The following is an 18,521-nucleotide window of genomic DNA, read 5'->3' on the forward strand; positions in this document are numbered from 1 at the left end:
AACGTAGCGTCGTATGTATCCTTCCCTGGGTAGGCGATCCCAGAATGCACCGTGATGAGTTGATGGAAAAATAAACCCAAGATGGCGGAAGCAGCGAGAGAAATTTTGATTATAAATATACTTAGAATTCATTCACTACTGAAAAGAATCGATAAATATAAGTAACAGTTTAACTGCGTCGCCTGTATTGAAATCAGTTGCTAGTCAAGTCTCCCATGTGCTGGCATGAGGAGCGCTACTTGAATGATGTGCAGTACTTCATGTACCCATAATAAAAATCATACTTTGTACTTCTTACAATTTCTCTTAGACCTTCATTTAGAATTTCATACTTCACATATAATTGTACTTTTATTTAAAACAATGAAAAATAAGCACAATGAAATCTATTTAAATAGAACATTTACAAATTGACCACAACTATAGTCATTCCTTGAGAATAAGCACCTCTTCAGCTACCATGAGTCTTTGACCCAAAACAATATGTTTTAATTAAGTTATATAAGTTCAATGATTATAATAAGTTATAGGCTAATCAATGAAAACAACCTTGATATGAGTGCGAACATGGTCTGTGTGATCAGTCTGTAAACTACACTATATTATTCAAATAATATACAACTATAAAATCAGCTTCTGCTGAAATTAAAGGTTCACAATTTCAAATAACAGGTTTAAAGATATTGGTTTCAGTTTAACATCTGGTGTGTCCTAAAGTCTTACAAAGGACATTGATCAAATTAATTAGGCGTCTTTAAAGGTTTGTGCAAAGCTACTTGAATGAGAAAATCTCCAGTGTCTCCACACTGTTTATCAGTTAATTATTATAAGAAAAAAAAAAAAAGAAAAAACACTTAATTTTTAAATTCAAATACTTGTGTTTCCATTTTTAATTACTTCAATTACATGTGGAAACATTTATTCTTTCAGTATTTTTTCTAAACATCATTGCCTATGTGTTCCACAGAAGAAAGAGCGTCATATGGGTTTGGAACATCATACAGTAGGAGAATAATAACAGAACTTTTATTTTTGGTGAACTATCCCTTTAAGTAAAATTTTGTATGATTTTTTACACCCGTAGCCCTGATTGACAGCATGTTCTCCGAAGGCTCCTGGGCATTAGCCACCAGATTGTGGACCTTAATGGTGTAGAAACAGCTCTCTTCATTCACATATTGGCCGTAATGGCTTGGTGTCAAACATGATGTCATTTGTGATGCGGGTGATGCATCTGCATTTTGAATGTAGAAGAGCTTTCAAATGCAGCAGAAAAATATCAATCTCTTAATAGTGATATTTGTAGTAATGTAATATCAGCATAATTTGATTGTCAAAATAACCCTGTTGCACACGATTCACTCAAAGGCCACAAATCTGGTCAAAAATGGACAGACGCTTTAACAATATGAGGACAAATAGAACGATTAGCAGTGGCATTTTCTAACATGCGGATCTGTCTAAAGAACGGTAAGAGAGAGGCTTTCTCCCAAATGTGCTCACAGAGCCAATTTTACACATTACCCCAGCAATAAACGACGGCCATGGTCCACTGATCGTAATTACACAGAAATATTGGACACAGAATGCAAAATGAGGGGTTCAACGAGACAGTGAATCCTATTTTTCTAATGTAACAGAGCCAAATCATAGAGGACTGGAACATATGGATGAGCATGTGAACAACCAAAATTACTGCTTCTTTTCTCTTCTGTGAATTAGTTTCATTGAAATGAATTAATGTAGCTGAAGCGTACAAAAAGAGTGTACGCAGTAGACACGTGTTTTTTTCCATTGTGACTGCACCAGTTCTTAATAGCTTAAAGTCAATGTGAAACTGCATTCAAAACCCATTTAACTTACGTAATTTGACACATTTTAAAAAAAAAATACTTTTGGCCATATAGTGTACATGAATGCAAGTTTTCATTCAAGAAAAAATTTTGTCCCAGGAATCAGGACTTATTTATACGAGTCTCTACATGTTGGGAATCAAGATTGTGATCGGCAATCAAAGGCTGAAGGTCAAGTTCACTCAAGAGCATGTTTACATATCCCAATGTTACATTTCTTTTTCAAATATACTGTTATTTGTTATTATTGCCATCACCGAGCCAAGCTCTATCCATATCATGTGATGTTTGTATCCTGCATTTGAGTGCAATCACCTGCAATCATGTCATCAACAGAGCTCATCTTCTGCAGCACCTGCTGGATGAGCCCCACCTCTGTGCTGGTCTGTAGATTACGCACACTCTTCCGCAGGATGGCAGTGAACATACTCCAGATCTCCGCCTGGCAGGTGACTTCACAGTGCTCAAGCAGCTCCACCATGCAGGCAATGCTTTCTGCATCCTGGATGATGAAGTTCATCTCCAGGTCAAACTCTCCACCCACCAGCTGAGAAAGCGGGGGAGAAGGGTAGGTTGATATGATGGATGGATGGAAGGATAAAAAGGAAGAAAACAATGGGATGGATGGATGGAAGGATGGATTGAAGGATAAAAAGGAAGAAAACAAGGGGATGGATGGATGGAAGGATAAAAAGGAAGAAAACAAGGGGATGGATAGATGTATGGAAGGATGGATAAAAAGAAAACAAGGGTATGGATGGATGGATGGATAGAAGGATAAAAAGGAAGAAAACAAGGGGATGGATGGATCGATGAAGAGGGCATAATAGAAGAGGAAAATGAGGAATGAGAAGAGATGTCAAGTATAAAGAGAGTAGGAGTAAATGTGAATGACGTGAAGAAAGGCAAGGTGGATCAGAAGAATAGAACAAATAAAAGTAAGAAGGATAGAAAGAATTAAATTAAATTAGACAATGTGTGAAAGGTGAATACATTAAGGACCATGCAAGTGCAGATAATTTGGGGAGAAAGGCAAAAAAAAAAAAAAGAAGAGAGAATTATTAAAGGAGCATTTTTGAGGTTGCTTCCATAGAGAGCAGTACTCTCAACCTTATAAACTGTGATTGCGATTTGAGAGGGTCATTTAATGCTGGAGTAGAAAGAACACAAAGACCTCACACACACTTACACTCTACCTCTCAAACAACACACTGGAGAGCAGAGGAAGGGACAAACCAATCAGAAATTGTTCCTGCTCTGCACCAAACAATAATCAATGGCATCAGTCTTGGAGTTCAACAGGCATGAAATTGGCCGGCTCTTGGCCATGCAAACCGCAAACCTCTGAGTAAATAAGAGGGTGCTTTGGAAAATAAAAGCTGAAATCCCTGTAAATTACATTTCGATGAGAGAGTGCAGAGAAGCCAAGCATGGCTGTCTTGATCTGCAGATCTTCCTCAAGAGGGCGCTGGGAGATCGATTGATTTTCACACTTCTTCCAATACAGAGTCAAATTTTGAACGCTCTAGCGCTTTAGAATGTTTTATAATTGGACCGTTGGTAACCTTAGCACAGGAATATGAGGAATATGTTTTTTTATTTGTGTAAAATTAGTAAAATGTCCCTCACACCTATATGCGAACATTACTCTGACAGAAATCATTTATCATAGTCATGCAGCCTCTTTTATTCAGTTGTGTGCTGAATTGGATGCCAAACCATTTGCGGACAAAGCATTGAAGAGACCCACATCATGACCCACCGAGCACATAAATGGGTAGGTAATATTTTGAGGATAAAACAAGTTTGGCTTTGTGTCAAACATTAAAAGAAGCTTTTAGAATCTATCATTTCCGAATACTGTATTTTTTTTTTATTATTTTACTATTAAAACTGACCCCTGATGTAAAGAGTGTTAAATTGAATAATAAATTACCAATGCATTGAAGTATAGCCAATAGATGGTAAAATGTTATTTATTATTAATTATACCCCACCTTTATTCAGTTTTTCTAACACCTGAAAGAAAAGTATTATTTGTAGAGAAAAACTTCAGGCAATTACAGAATAGTCCCATAAGTCACGTACTAAATACACTGTATATACAAATTGTGCATCATGCATTAGAATGAGTGCACTATTATTTCTGGGCTTAAAAGATGCAAGAACTGTACAAGAAATGTGAATCTTCTATCTGCAATGTTCTTCTTAAAGGCTGATGTGGCCCCTGTGCCAAAATAAATGCACACCCCAGCTCAGTTGAATAAGCTATGTTACATTCTCAGCAGGAGGGTGCTATAGCAGGCATTAACGTAAGCTGCCTTTTTCTGTGGTCAAGTTTTCTATTTTAGGCCAACTACTAAATTTTTTAACCTTAACAATAACAGTTTAATAGCACAGACATCTGAAGGTAGCTCTATCGCCCCCTTGAGTTGTGAGGTTTGTTACTGCCACAGTAATGCAAGAATGCACGTTATGTATGGACAACAGAATTGCACACTTGCAATGTTTTAAATGGTTTCTAGCTGGTCTAAGGTGATAGATCAACTGGACTAGTAGCTGACGGAGACAGGCTTGACCTTGTAGACCCTCCTGGTCAACTTATTTATTTATTTATTAGTTTATTTAACAGGGACAATGCAGAAACATTGCTACAATTTCAAGCAGCTGATGCTCCACATACAGGCTTCTAGCCAAAGGCTAATTTGCAGCTCCAGTCCCTGGTTAGGCTTTTTTATTACCTAACCAGGTAATAAGTGAAACCAAGTTAGTCTAACTTGGTTAGACTATCTTTCAAAGCTGGTGGGAACCTACTTTAGGTAGTTAACAGGGTTCCGAAACACAGCTTGGCCACCTTCCAACTGGGACGTGCAGGGTGAAACAAGGTTTATTAGAAAGTGTTACCCCAATATCATCCCAATGAACTATTTAAAATCCATATCAGTGCCTTCGGAAGGACAGCAGGGATGAAAGTCTGATTGATTTGTTAGGCTTCATCACTCCCAGAGGCCATTAGTGAATAGAAGATTAATTACAAGATGTTTACTCATCAATAATTGCCTTTGAGACCCAGAAAGACGAGGGGTAGTTCACTGAACTCCCAAAAAGACATTAAGCTCGTAAGCAAATAGTTCAAAACCAAAAACGGGTACAAAATGAGTGAACTTAGAATTCCAAGTGCTCAAAGGACTTAGCCAGTCCTACAAGAAGCCTATATAAAAATAAACAAAGCACAAACCAAAAGTGAATAAAAGCAGAACACTTCACACAAGGACAGACTATGATAAGAACAGACTTGTTTACCTCCTACACACACTGCTTATGGGATAAAACAAAATACTTGAACACAAAAAGACTATACTAATAATACTAGAGTTGGGCCCTTGCGCTCTGACAGTGGCATTTATAATAATTTTTGGACACCAGCAGAAAGCAGAGGCTGTGACATAACAGATCAGACAGAACATTCCAGCCTTCAGCACATTAGCTCATAATCTCTTTGCCACATCGGCTGCATTTTATTTCAGTGGGAACAAACTTTATCTGTCTGAGTCAATATCATAAACTCTCTCCTACTAGTAAAAGTTAGCATTAACCTGTTTGTGACACTGTCATGTTAACCAACCCTGATAGCATATGTACATCACCCAGACGTTTTAAACAACATGGGTGAGTAAAAGAATTAAAATTTTGAGTGATGTACAAGTACTGTACTTAGATTTACAGCTCCAGAGAACGTTTGAACTAGCTAATACGGACACGCTAACTCATTGTCAAAGATTACACTCTGTCTGTTACTAAAGCAGTTACCGACAAATTATCCCTCCACAGGGCCCCCTTTCTCCACTCGTCCTCTCCAAACAATCAATTACATTCCAGACAGGCAGTTGTTTCTGGAAGCAAGCTAATTCATCTCGAAACGAAACAAGCCACTAGCCCAATAATGAAAGGAGTAGAATTTGATTTGCACAGGTTTTTCCAAGCTAAAAAACAACTGTGGGCAAATAAGGCAAATCACAAGTGTTCTAAAGTACTAAATTACTCAACAGATAATACGATAAACCTACTAAACCGCATGCCAATGCCCAATGAATGTCACAATGTTTTAGCTTGCCGCTAAATCAACTGATTTATTGATCGATTTTTTTAATATTGGGGGCTGGAGTGAGGGTTTTGAGGGAACATTTGTGTGTAATGTGGCAGTGAGCACATTATTTAAAGCAAGAAAGTCTGGAAAGTGAACTAATCTATGTGGCAGAGTGGACAAATTCATGCGAAGGCAGGGCTGGTTCAAGAGCATCGATCCCCGCCATACAGAATCCATTAGGCGAATTAGGCCTTAAGGTACCGAGCTGCAAAGGAAGAATTAATTCTCCTCGTATTGAATTTCTACTTCCTCATAAGCCTTCCACTAATATTTAGACATCTTCATTTTTCCAGATGAATGAATGGGCCTTCTGAAAAGATGAGACCATTTCAAATGATTGTATTAAAAAAATACTGGTATACTCCTTAATTAGGCACTCTGATGCTATATCTGATGCGATGACTAACTTGGGGTCTGTTCCAAAACCTAGTGAGCTGTCTAAAGAGGCAGCACTGTAAGGCATCACAGGCATGCTTCTTACCCAAAGATTGCTACAAAAGGTAGACATATTCATTTTGATGCCTCAGATGTCTTATTTTGGCGAAATTATAAGGTAGCTACAGAATGCAGTTACATAAAAAGTATTGATATAAAATTGTTAAATGTAATGAAAAATGGTCTATAACAGGGCTGACACGATTATGAAATTTTGCTGACGATTAATTGTCATACAAATAAATGTGATTAATGATTTAATTGTCTGTTTTAAGGCTTTTCACGATTATGACAATTAACTGTCACGCAAATAGTCATACTTATTCAGATGTATGCGTGCTTCATAAACATACACCTTATGATTTATTCATATTTAACTTGGAATCATTTAATAAAATATGGCTATATGATTTCCTTTAGGACTCTAAAATCTCAGAAAATATTGCACTTTAAATTGATTGCATTTTAAATATTACAATATTTCCAAAAACTTGTCTTTCTTTTTGGTCAATAGTAGTCTTGGTCAACTTTACATTTAAACTGTTGTGTTTGGAGTCCAGCCAAAGTGAATAATAATTAGAATATATTACATTACATTACATTACATTTTATTATGCAACTGTAATACATTTCTGTCCCAAATTCTTCACTAACATTACTTTAAGGCACATTATTTTTAAGACAAAAAAGTGGCATTTATGGCATTCTGTTTTTACTTCAAATTCCCATATTTGGACACTAAAATGTAATTGTAATTTAAGTGCACAGTAATGATGGTTAACTCAAATAATCACGGTTAGATCAAATAATTGCAATGAGCTTATTATGTAATAATCACAACAGATCTACTCTATAATATCCACTATTTGTGAGTACTATGAATTTTTATTCTTATTAAAGTATATTGTGCTTTTTTCTTAACAACATGCTAACGTCATCAAACTCAATTGAAATCAATTGCGAGTCGAGTCTCCCATGCAGTGTGCTTTTTGTGTGGTGTGCATAGTTGCTGCCTATGTAGAACATTCCAAATCATTCACTTACGTGGTTCCATTTATATAGGATTCTGCCTTAGATGGCAGCTGCCGATGTAGGCCGTAGCAAGGCTGCTCGCTAGGTTTTGAAACAGAGCTACAATAATAAAATGGGTAACTGTCAGGGAGTGAAAATAACTGATGGCACAATGTTTAACATCAGGTTGCTAGGCAACCGTCTACTGCACAATACACCATGGTGTCCATGTCCATTTTGGGAATATGATTGCTAGGCTGAACATATGACATGACAGGAAGAAAGGGGTGCAAAGAGCAGGTACTGATCAAGGCAGAACAGAGTCTCTACTGTTTACAACTGTAGCTTGAGAAATCGTCTGTAGGAATTACGTGGGTCTGGAGCGAGTGCAAGAATGTTTTTCCATGACTCTATATATGATGCAAATAGAGAGCAATCTTACGAGAGAGTAAGGAGAGAGATGAGCTTGGAGAATGATGGAGAAAGAGAGATCACTAGAGGCAGGATTTGAGGGGGATTTCTGTACACAAAGAAATCTTGCCAGGCCGCCCCTCACCCAGCCCTTCACTTTAACATCTATATCTAAACAACAAAAAGCCTTTATACTCTCCCTCGTGCCTACGGTATAAGACACTGCTGTTATGTGTACCATCCGATTTGTTTTTTTCCAATGCATGTCAATTCCACTGAGCCCCAAAATACCCAATCTGCTCAGTGGCTTATTATGCCCGATACTCTCTGCAAGTGTGTGAATTCAAACACTTCCAGTTACTACTTAGGATGGGTCACAGTGGTCAATTAATATTATTAATATATTATTCATTATTTTTATTTACATTTTATATTACTAATTCAAATATTATGATTGATGTTGACTATCTAGTTTTTTTCATAATATATATACACACACACACACACACACACACACACAACCGGTGAAAAGTTTTGAAACACTTACTCATTCTTTATTATAATTTTTTTTCACATTTTAGAATAATAGTAAAGTCATCAAAACTATGGAATAACATAAATGGAACTATGGGAATTATGTTGTGACTAAACAAAATCCAAAATAAATCAAAACTGTGTTATATTTTAGCATCTTCAATGTAGTCACCATTTGCCTAGAATGTGCAGACATGTGCTCTTGACATTTTCTCAACCAACTTCTTGAGGTATCACCCTGGGATGATTTTTAAACAGTATTGAAGGAGTTCCCTTCTATGTTGGGCACTTATTGGCTGCTTTTCTTTTATTATTATAGGTCCAAGTCATCAATTTCAAAAACTTTTTTTTTTAATTACATTTTAGTTTTTAACTAATTTCAAACATTTAATCATACGTTAAGCAAAAAAAAATATATATATTTTTTTTTTCACCCAGTTTGGAATGCCCAATTCCCAGTGCGCTTTTAAGTCCTCGTGGTCACGTTGTGTTTCGCCTCAATCCGGGTGGCGGAGGATGAATCCCAGTTGCCTCCGCGTCTGACACCATCAACCCGTGCATCTTATCACGTGGCTTGTTGAGCGTGTTGCCACGGAGACATAGCGTGTGTGGAGGCTTCACGCCATCCACCGCGGCATCCGCGCTCAACTCACCACGCGCCCCACCGAGAACGAACCACATTATAGCGACCTCGAGGAGGTTACCTCATGTGACTCTACCCTCCCTAGCAACCGGGCCAATTTGGTCGCTTAGGAGACCTGGCTGGAGTCACTCAGCACGCCCTGGGATTCGAACTGGCGAGCTCCAGGGGTGGTAGCCAGCGTCTTTTACCACTGAGCTACCCAGGCCCCCCTCAGATCAAAAGATTTTTAAGATCGTGAGAAACATTTCAGTCATGTGTTTCAAAACTTTTGACCGGTAGTGTATATTAGGGCTGTCTACCGATTGCAATTTAAAATCGAATTCATTATATGACATTCCGATTAATTAATCAAATTGCATATAAATCAATATTTGCTGAGAAAGGCCCCAAAATAATAATAAAAAAATCATTACATCATGATTAAATAATTATAAATAGTTACAATTAATTATATTAGATATAATAATTCCGATTAAAATACATCAGATTATGGTGAGTAAAGCATTAATTAGGCAACAAAAAAAGTGGCTTTAGAAGGCAATGTATTTTTTACATCCATATCATTGAACATAAACCTATCATTGGCCTACAGTCCACAGCAATCCATTATGCAATTCAACTCATCAGTCTGTCTTAAGTAGACTTATTTTACAGGCTTTTCTAAAGACGCATCTATGTGCACGAGTCAGATGGACACTTAGGGAGTGTCTCACTTTGGTTGCGCTGCATCAAACACTGCATTTTAGGATGCTGTGTCAAGTTAAACGTAGTTCGAACTTAGTAAAACATGGCTTGAGATGACTGCATTCAGAGTTGCACTCCATCCAGCTGTTTCAATGCAAGAACGTGACCTCACCTTGTGCTGTCTGTGTGGTTTGTTGTCTGTATAGCTGCATTATGTTATGCAATGATAAAAACATTTTTATGCTGCAGGTTTAATTCAGTGAGAGGCGTCCAGTTACCCTCTCAGAAATAAAAAGGTAATTTTGTAGTTAACATGTAGGGCCTAAAAGTATTTTGTGTAAAAATGCCTTAACCCTAGGCATAGTAAATGCATTAATTATCGGAGCAGATATTAGTCCTGGTTCATTGTTCACACTGGAAATCAAAGGTCAAGTCAAGTGCATTACATTGTGGAATACAGTATTCCAGCAGTGTACTCTGTTGTATACTGCACACTTCAGCTAATTTAGTACATCATGAGCAGGTCCAGAAGCAGCCTTCATATTTTTTCCACAATTTCTGCACTGATTCTGTGGCAAAAAAAAAAAAAAAAAAAGTGGAATTCTGTGGAATAGATTTGAACATGGTAAAATGTGTTAAACAGAGTTAAGACAAAATCTTTAATAAAAAAGCAAGGGATGGGGAAAAAAAATAAAATACAGATAATTAGCATTCTGTGCCCAGTATACATACTGCAGAAAAAGTATGCTACTGTAGAGTACTACTTTGGACAGACTTTAGCCTATAACTTTATTCCTCATTTTCACTTAATAGTAAAAAAGTGGAATATTTCATTTGATAGCACCTTCTTGGCTTTGGATGGAGGAATAATAATCTTTAATCCTGTTTTACTAATCATATAGTACACATATCCTATGTAACTGTTTTTGCAGCATGACAGTACCTTTAAAACTGGCAATTTGTGGGTATCATATAACGAACAGCAGGAGACCTTTACTCTGTAACTTTCACTCTTCCCTCATTCTTTCACTTTCAACACTAGAACAACCATTTCATCATTTGCTTTAACAAATCAAAGCATGCTGTTAAATAAAGAAATAAAGTAATGCATCTTCAAAGATTTCAGTACAGCTTCTACATTTATCGCTATTTTATCATTCTTTATAAACACAATAAGGAACTACAGAGAAAACATTCCATTGCCACTGTACTGATGTGCATAAAACTTTGACCTTGTAACTCTGTCTTGCCTGGTCTGAATGCTTTGAGAGGGCCACAGTTCAGACACTCTTTCCATTGCCATCTGTTTCTTGAGGCAAGACTGTCCCTGTTCACAACCAAAACAACAGAACCACTGCAATTAAAACCGCAGCCTGTAGAGGCATGAACTGCCCGTGGCACTGGCAGTGACAGCCTAACTTCACAGTTAGTCATGCTAGGGACATTGCATGTAAGATGAGTTTATTGAGCTTCCAGTACAATGTGCAAGCATGGCTATTACTATTGCTACAGCCGCATAAACAACTCACTAAAAACCAAACAGAACACTTTAGCAACCACATAGCAACGGCCTGGAAACCAACTACAGCACCCTAGCATCATGGTGGTGACTTGGGAAAGCATCACTCACATGTTCTTTAGAAAATGTATCTGCCTGTATACTGCCAATTTATGTTCCATATTTACACTGGAATATCTTTAAACACAGCAATCAATCATCATACGGTATTAATTCTTGGCAAAAAAAGAAAAAGAAAAAGGGAACCAGAAGTGCTGTCAATTAACTGCTTCCTGGTGACTTCTGGAGTCTAATTTACCATTACAATCTGAAAAGATACTTAATTTATTGCAAGAGATTTAAGGTGTGAGAAAAGCCTGTTCCAATGAACCACTGAGCAAGTAATTATGCACTTGCAAGCCTAGCAATCTTCTCATAACATGAGCCAAAAAAGGTGAGGGTGGCAATTGGCACAGGATTCTCTGGGGTTTGGCACAAAGTTCAGCGTTGGCATAGTCGTTGAAACGCTGCAGTCTCCCATCGTTAGTTTAAGCAAGGACGGGGATTCTGTGACCTTACGGAGAAATCGCAATCTCTGTAAATCCTCGCATGGGTCAATTCTAAAGTATGCAGAAACTTTTACTTTAGTAGTCAAAAGTGACTTACAGCATTGGAGCAACCTCGGGTTAAACAAAACAAAACAAAAACAAAAAGCAAAACCCCAAACAAAGCTATCGCATGGCGTCATAAGGTCTGCAATAATGTTGTTGTATAGAAAGAGCTGTGTAAAGATTCTTTGAAACATTCTACTTTTGTGTCCCACAGTCAAAAAACATCATCATGGTTTAGAATAGCATGAGAGTGAGTAAATAAATGGCAGAATTTTTATTTTGGGGTCAACAATCCTTTTAATAATAAGATGTGGCTGAATTGTATCAGTGCTGTAAGACGAGAGACTCTTTATCGCTGTAACACTGTAATCCTCATCAATTTTCTTGAGTTGGCAGTTGCATTCAGTAGCCAAGGAACATTTTTTTACAGACGAAGGCAAAAATAATGAGGTTGCAAACATTATAGATCAGAGTGAGGTATCTTCTACTAGCCTGAAGGTCTTATCTGAGTTTGTTTACTTGTGCTGTGGCAGGGAGATATCCTTCAGTTGAGCAGCCACTGTGCGACCCCTCATTTTCACATTCTGTTTTCTCATTCCTTTTTTCAACTGCTTGCACTTGAGATCTTAGAAGGATTACTGCAGCCTTACCATCTGTTGTGCAGTGCAGCTGTTAAAATTTTGCTCTCTCTCTCTCTCTCTCTTGGACACAAGTAGAAAGCATTCATTATTTCATATAATGCGTTGGCCAGGTTTGTGGCTTCCTCGCCATAGCCTCATCACAGTCTGCTATGGAGGTCATCAATCGATTCCTCTGGGTTACATGTTTAATTTTCCAAGCAAGTGGCCCTGCCTTTGTGTACGCCAAGACTGGACTGTCCCACAATGACCTGGGCTTATCCTGATAGCGGTACACGTGGCTTTAGGGGAAAAGGAGACAGAATTTCACATTTCTCTGAGAAATTATGATAAAAGTGAATATGTAATGTATAAATGAGGGGTTTTAGAGGGGTTTTGGGCACATTAAAGCTAGTAAGGACAGGAGACCAACTAGACCTGCTAAAAAACCAACTTGGCCAGGTTGGGAGACAAGCTAGACCAGCATAAAACAGCTAAGGCCAGCAAACCCACCGATGGTTTAAATGGTTTGTTTGTTTGTTTCAGAGTGAGAAAGACAGAGAGGCATGTCTGATAGCACTGTTGACAAAAAGAGTCACTAGGACGTACTCTGTGGAAGGAAAATGCAATTTGAGCTCAGCAGGACGGGTGACTTCAGAGATAAAGAGATGCCAGGCGACGGAGGTGATTTTAATGAGCCATTCTGAATAAATAAACTTGAACGTTAATAAATCAGTGGAGGAGGAATACAGAATTTGTGGGTAAACAAGAAATATCATGCTGAGAGGACAGCTGTCATTGGAGTGTCAATATTAAACACAAACCTGCTTATCTAGAGACTAACTTCCTGCAGAAACAACAGCAATAACAATGAGGGACAACAGACAATTACATCTGTGAAGGTGTCATACAGTCAACCAGGAGACCAGCTAGACCAGCTTAAACTAGCCAAGACCAGCATACCATCTTAGGCTGCTTAATCAACAGGGAAGATGGATGCCTTACTGGACAAAAACAGCTTAAACCAGGCTAAGGTGGTTAGCTGGTTTCAAAACAAAACAAAATTCACTAAACTAAACTAAACTAGTATATAAAAGTGGTAAACTATTTACAATATCTCTGAAGTAACTAATGAAATCTGAGCATCTCTGCTGTATTTATGTTACCCAGTAAGCGTGAGTAAACAAGCACCGATGCTCACCCTGTGTACACTGGTCAGAGGTGAGAGGACACCAGCGTATTGCTAGTCAGCCATTAGCATGTGGATAGGACAAAGGCCCATTGAAGGGCTGCAGTATTAATCTAGGCCTTCAAAGGCCCGCACTACAGAGTGTTTTGGCAGAATGGGCTAATTATGTATTCGTTTGCCTCGTGTAATTTGCACCCATTGTGCTGTTCAGGCTGAATCAAGACGAGATCACAGATTACACACTTAACGCCTGAAGAGAAGAGCTTTTCAGAGCCATACTGGAGGAGGAGATTGGGAGTGGAGATCGTGAACGGAGAGAGACAGGGCAAAAAAGAGTGAGCATTAGGGGTAATGATAGAGCATTTGACATTCATCCTAAATCTCTTCATTCGGTTATGGTCTCTGCTACGCTTTTGGATCAATTCGCCATCGAACGTCTTCCTGTCAGTTCCATATTTATGTTTTTTGGTGTTTACAGTTTGCGATCAGACAAGATAAACTTTGTTTTTTTACATTTTGGAAAGAAAATGTGAGCGGGGCTTGCCCGTATTAAACTTGCAGCCACAATGATGTGCTGTCAGTGAGTGATTTTTAGAACATTACAATGACATTCCATTCCACATATAAGGAAGTTTTAATTAGTGATAGAGCTTTGCTGCCCTACATATCCAAAATGTTGTAACAACGCCATCACTAAAAATGAGAAAAATGGCTTCAATGTTTTTTGATTGTCCAGCCAAATATGGAATATACAACAGTCTCACTCAGTTTCTTTTTAATTCAAGCAAAGTTGAGCCAAACACGTCAGTCACAGGACAGGTCACTGTCTAAGAAAGTGGTTCTCAACCAGGGTGCTGGGGCACACAAGAGGGCATCAGCAAATTTCCAAGTGGGCCTTGGAATAAAACAAAACGAAACAAAACCAATCTTCCAGAAGCACTTGACCCAGCCCTACTAATACACTAACTGACAGTTTCTGAAACTTCTGAAATCATGAAATTAATTGTGATTATTTTAATTCACATAGTTTTAGAGGGGGATAGGGCCTTTAAAAATTTTCTTAAATAATAAAAAGGAGAACCACTAGTCTAAGAAACACAATTTTGTCCAAATGTCTGCAGCACAATAATAACAGCCTTAATAATAGATGCCCTTAACATGTCACGTTAAACTTGTCATAACATTGTCCTGATAATACTAGGATTACATTTTGGTATCACTTCCCTCCAGTCTCATCAATTTCAGACTTGGAGAGAAAATCCAGTGTGGTAGTTATTGTGCTCAGACAGGGTCAAGCAACCGGCTTTGTAGGCTTGGCTTTTCACAGAATTGAAAGTAGAACTACTAGGTCCGAGCAGACGGCATTCATACAGACAGGAGTTTAAAGTGTGATAATAAGGCGAAGTCACCATATAGCTCATTGCATTTGCTGTCTATCTCTGGAAGCCACCAGGTCAAACACAAGCGAAAGAAAATACATATCGCTGATTTGAGATGCATAACCTCATTTCCTGTTCTTTTTTGTGAGTGTTTGTACATCAGTCTAACTTTGTTTGTCTGCCTGTTATTGTGTCCATTTGCCATGTCTTTGAGTAAGATCTCTTCTCCTTTCTCTGCCAATGCAGATCCGCTCGGCACACTCTAGACAGCTGCCCAGCCAAAGCGATAACCTCCTGCCCGGTCACCAGGGATATGGTGCTTTTCAAACAGGCCTGTCTGAACTGAGGCCTGGCTCTCCATTTGGTCCCTTGGTACCTACTGCAAACCCAGAGTGTCAACACCTGCAAGCAGTCAAGAGGCTGAGGACAAACAGAGGAGCCAATCTCCTGCTGTCAGACCAACACACACACACACACACACACACACACAAACACACACAAACACAAATAAGGATTATTATGGTTTAGAATTTTTAATTTGGTTTTTGTTTTGGTATGTTTATGTTATTATGCTATTTTTAATTTTTCCTTTCAATTTTGTCTCATTTTCATCAGTTTTCACTCTTAACAGTTAGTTTTAAAGAAACATATTTATACAAGTACGCAGTTTTAAGCGATTGGCCATAGCGTAGTCCAGATAAAGATGCTTTATAAGCGTTCTTGCGTTACAGTGGTGGTAACATTGACAATGCAAAACGTGCTTGCGTTGTGTTATGAACTGAAATCAGACACATTTTGGAACACAACAATGGAACAACAGCTAGCTGTGTCTGCGTTCCCGTACTTGTGTAGAGTACGTTTCGGCCTTTAGTTTGAGTTTTTTCCCAATGTTTTTTTAGTTTCAGCTTTAGTTTTTTAGTATGACTTTTATTTTAAAAACATGATTTTTGTTTAAATAATTTTATAATTTTTTCAATTAACGACAGTCAAAGTAAATGTGTTAACTGATATCACTGAAATAAGTTTTAAGGCTTCCAACATTTTCACAATTTTTTTTCTGAATTTTCATGTTTTACAACGGTGGACTGTAAAAGTTTCAAATTTCGTAATATATTGTGCATCAAAAACTAAAACTAAAATATATTTGTAAATTGTATAAAATAGTTTTTTATTTTAGCTTAGTTTTGGAGTCACAAAAATGTACTTTTTAAATACATTAAGTTTTTCTAATGAAAAATGTCTTCATTTAGTTTTCATTTTTATTTTCATAACAGATAATAAAACTGAAACATACACGATCTGATCAGTTTGGAAGGTGGAGTGTCTTTGTTATCTCTTATTAGGTTTTCATGAGCAGAAGCCGCATCCTGTCTACATGGCCATCTGGTCATTTACTCTCTCTCTCAAAGTGCCCTGGAAAAGGTCCTTGGTCCTGCAAGCTCCCACCGTTTTTGCTTTGTTTTTCAAGTGCAGCCGCAGTCAATCAATATGCCACAATTGATCATCGTCATAGTGAGCCGGAGAGTGAAAAAGAGAGTGAGCAGCTTGATCCGTGTGCAGCATCCGCCTTTGACAAGCAGACCTGCAAATGACCAATCAAGTCCACCATTGCCGTTTAAAGCGATGCTTGCAAATAAGAATATGCAAAACTACATACTTTCAAAATCAACTAGTGGAATGCATTTCTTAAGCCACCTTTTCGCTGAACCTGTCAAAAGACAATAGCCCGAAAGGCATGAATTTTCAGTGGAGAGCTGACCAGTGGAGTACATGACTTGTACTCCACTGGTGGGATGTGCAGTATTTAATTAAAATCTATGAGCATGAAGAGAGAAATATTAAATTTTTGTCCTAAACTTTATTCTAAACATCTGCTACTTGAGAGAATTGCACAGTTATGAATGAAGTCATCAGACATGTTTTAACAAAGTTAAAAATATATCACATACAATCTTTTGTAATTAATGTGTGATGTGTACATCTTCATTTCATATATTTTATGTATAACCTTAGCATGTCGTTGTTGCAAACAGAAAATTCATCACGACTACCAGGGCGAAACCCGACAGTCATGTGAATGTTGGAGAACGTTAAAAGGCGGCTTAAGGGGGCATTTACGTAAAACGTGTTAAAAAACAGCAAGACAAAGCACAATGGAATGGAACAGAAAGCAGGGATCTCGAGGTATGATATCAAAAGTTGGACTATCTTTGAAGGGATATGCCGGTTTCAATGCAAATTAAGATCAATTGACAGCATTTTTTGCATTATGTTGATTAGCAAAAATAATAACAATAATAATAATAATTTTGACTCATCCCTCCATTTTTAAAAAATTCAAAAATCGGGGCCTGAGTAGCTCAGTATTGAGGATGACTACCACCCCTGGAGTCGTGAGTTCGAATCCTTGGCGTGCTGAGTGACTTCAGCCAGGTCTCCTAAGCAACCAAATTGGCTCGGTTGCTAGGGAGGGTAGAGTCACATGGGTAACCTCCTCGTAGTCCCTATAATGTGTGGTTCTCGCTCTCGGTGGAGCGTGTGGTGAGTTGTGCGTGGATGCTGCGGAGAATGGCGTGGGCCTCCACACGCGCTTCGTCTCCGCGGTAACGCGCGCAACAAGCCACGTGATAAGATGCGTGGACTGACGGTCTCAGATGCTGAGGCAACTGAGATTCGTCCTCTGCCACCCGGATTGAGGCGAGTCACTACACCACCACAAGGACTTAGAGCGCATTGGGTATTGGGCATTCCAAATTGGGGAGAAAATTAAAATAAAATTCAAAAATCAAGGGGGATGGACACCAGTTGGGACTGTTATGCACGAGGTTGAAGCACATCTTTTTTTTCTGTTCTGTGGGTTCTTAAGGATTTTACATCAATGTTGAATTGTGGTCTATATAATTTAGCCTTGGGTACACAATTTTTCTTTGCATGTCAATATGTCACACTTTAATATAGGTAACATTTTTCTCTCCACGTGGAATGTTAATGGGCTGGGGCACCTTTTAAAAAGAAGGAAGTTTGTGTCTTATCTTAAGCGTAAAATATTTGACAGTGTTCCTTCAAGAAACGCACATTTCTTCACATGAAGCTGAAAAACTTGGTAGAGCATGGGGTGGGCATGTGTTTTGCAGTGCTAGTTTGAGTAAGAGCAGGGGAGTCATCACATTGATAAGTAAGCATTTACAATTTAAATGTCTCAAACAGATCAAAGATAATTTAGGAAGAGTCATTATTGTTTTGGCTGAAATACAGGGGCAAAATCTTATTTTGGCTAATATTTATGTACCCAACGCTGATGACCAGAACTTTATTATAGATCTTGAGGGCAAGTTACAAGCAGCTGGGATTCTCCATGATATGGTTTTGGGTGGAGACTTCAATCTTTTAATGGATCCGGTCCTTGATCATAGTGATGCAAAAGTGTGTAGACCCTTTAGAGCAATGTAGACACTACAGAAGATGTGTAAAAGTCTTGGTCTTACAGACATTTGGAGACTTCTGAATCG

General features: G+C 38.2%; 2 protein-coding genes across 21 annotated transcripts in view; one reads left to right on the top strand and one right to left on the bottom strand.

Moving 5' to 3' along the window:
- LOC127432392 (spartin-like) overlaps positions 1-18,521 on the top strand; it is a 471,452-nt gene that overhangs the window by 174,636 nt on the left and 278,295 nt on the right. The gene's annotated exons all lie outside the window — the stretch shown is intronic.
- LOC127432386 (neurobeachin-like) overlaps positions 1-18,521 on the bottom strand; it is a 169,098-nt gene that overhangs the window by 94,742 nt on the left and 55,835 nt on the right. For all 20 annotated transcript variants that reach the window (XM_051683394.1, XM_051683398.1, XM_051683402.1 and 17 more), the window contains exon 2: positions 2,169-2,400. In XM_051683394.1, coding sequence (XP_051539354.1) covers positions 2,169-2,400 — 232 coding nt within the window. The remainder of the gene's footprint in view (positions 1-2,168; positions 2,401-18,521) is intronic.

Source organism: Myxocyprinus asiaticus, chromosome 42, assembly GCF_019703515.2.
Source record: "Myxocyprinus asiaticus isolate MX2 ecotype Aquarium Trade chromosome 42, UBuf_Myxa_2, whole genome shotgun sequence".
NCBI lineage: Eukaryota > Metazoa > Chordata > Actinopteri > Cypriniformes > Catostomidae > Myxocyprinus > Myxocyprinus asiaticus.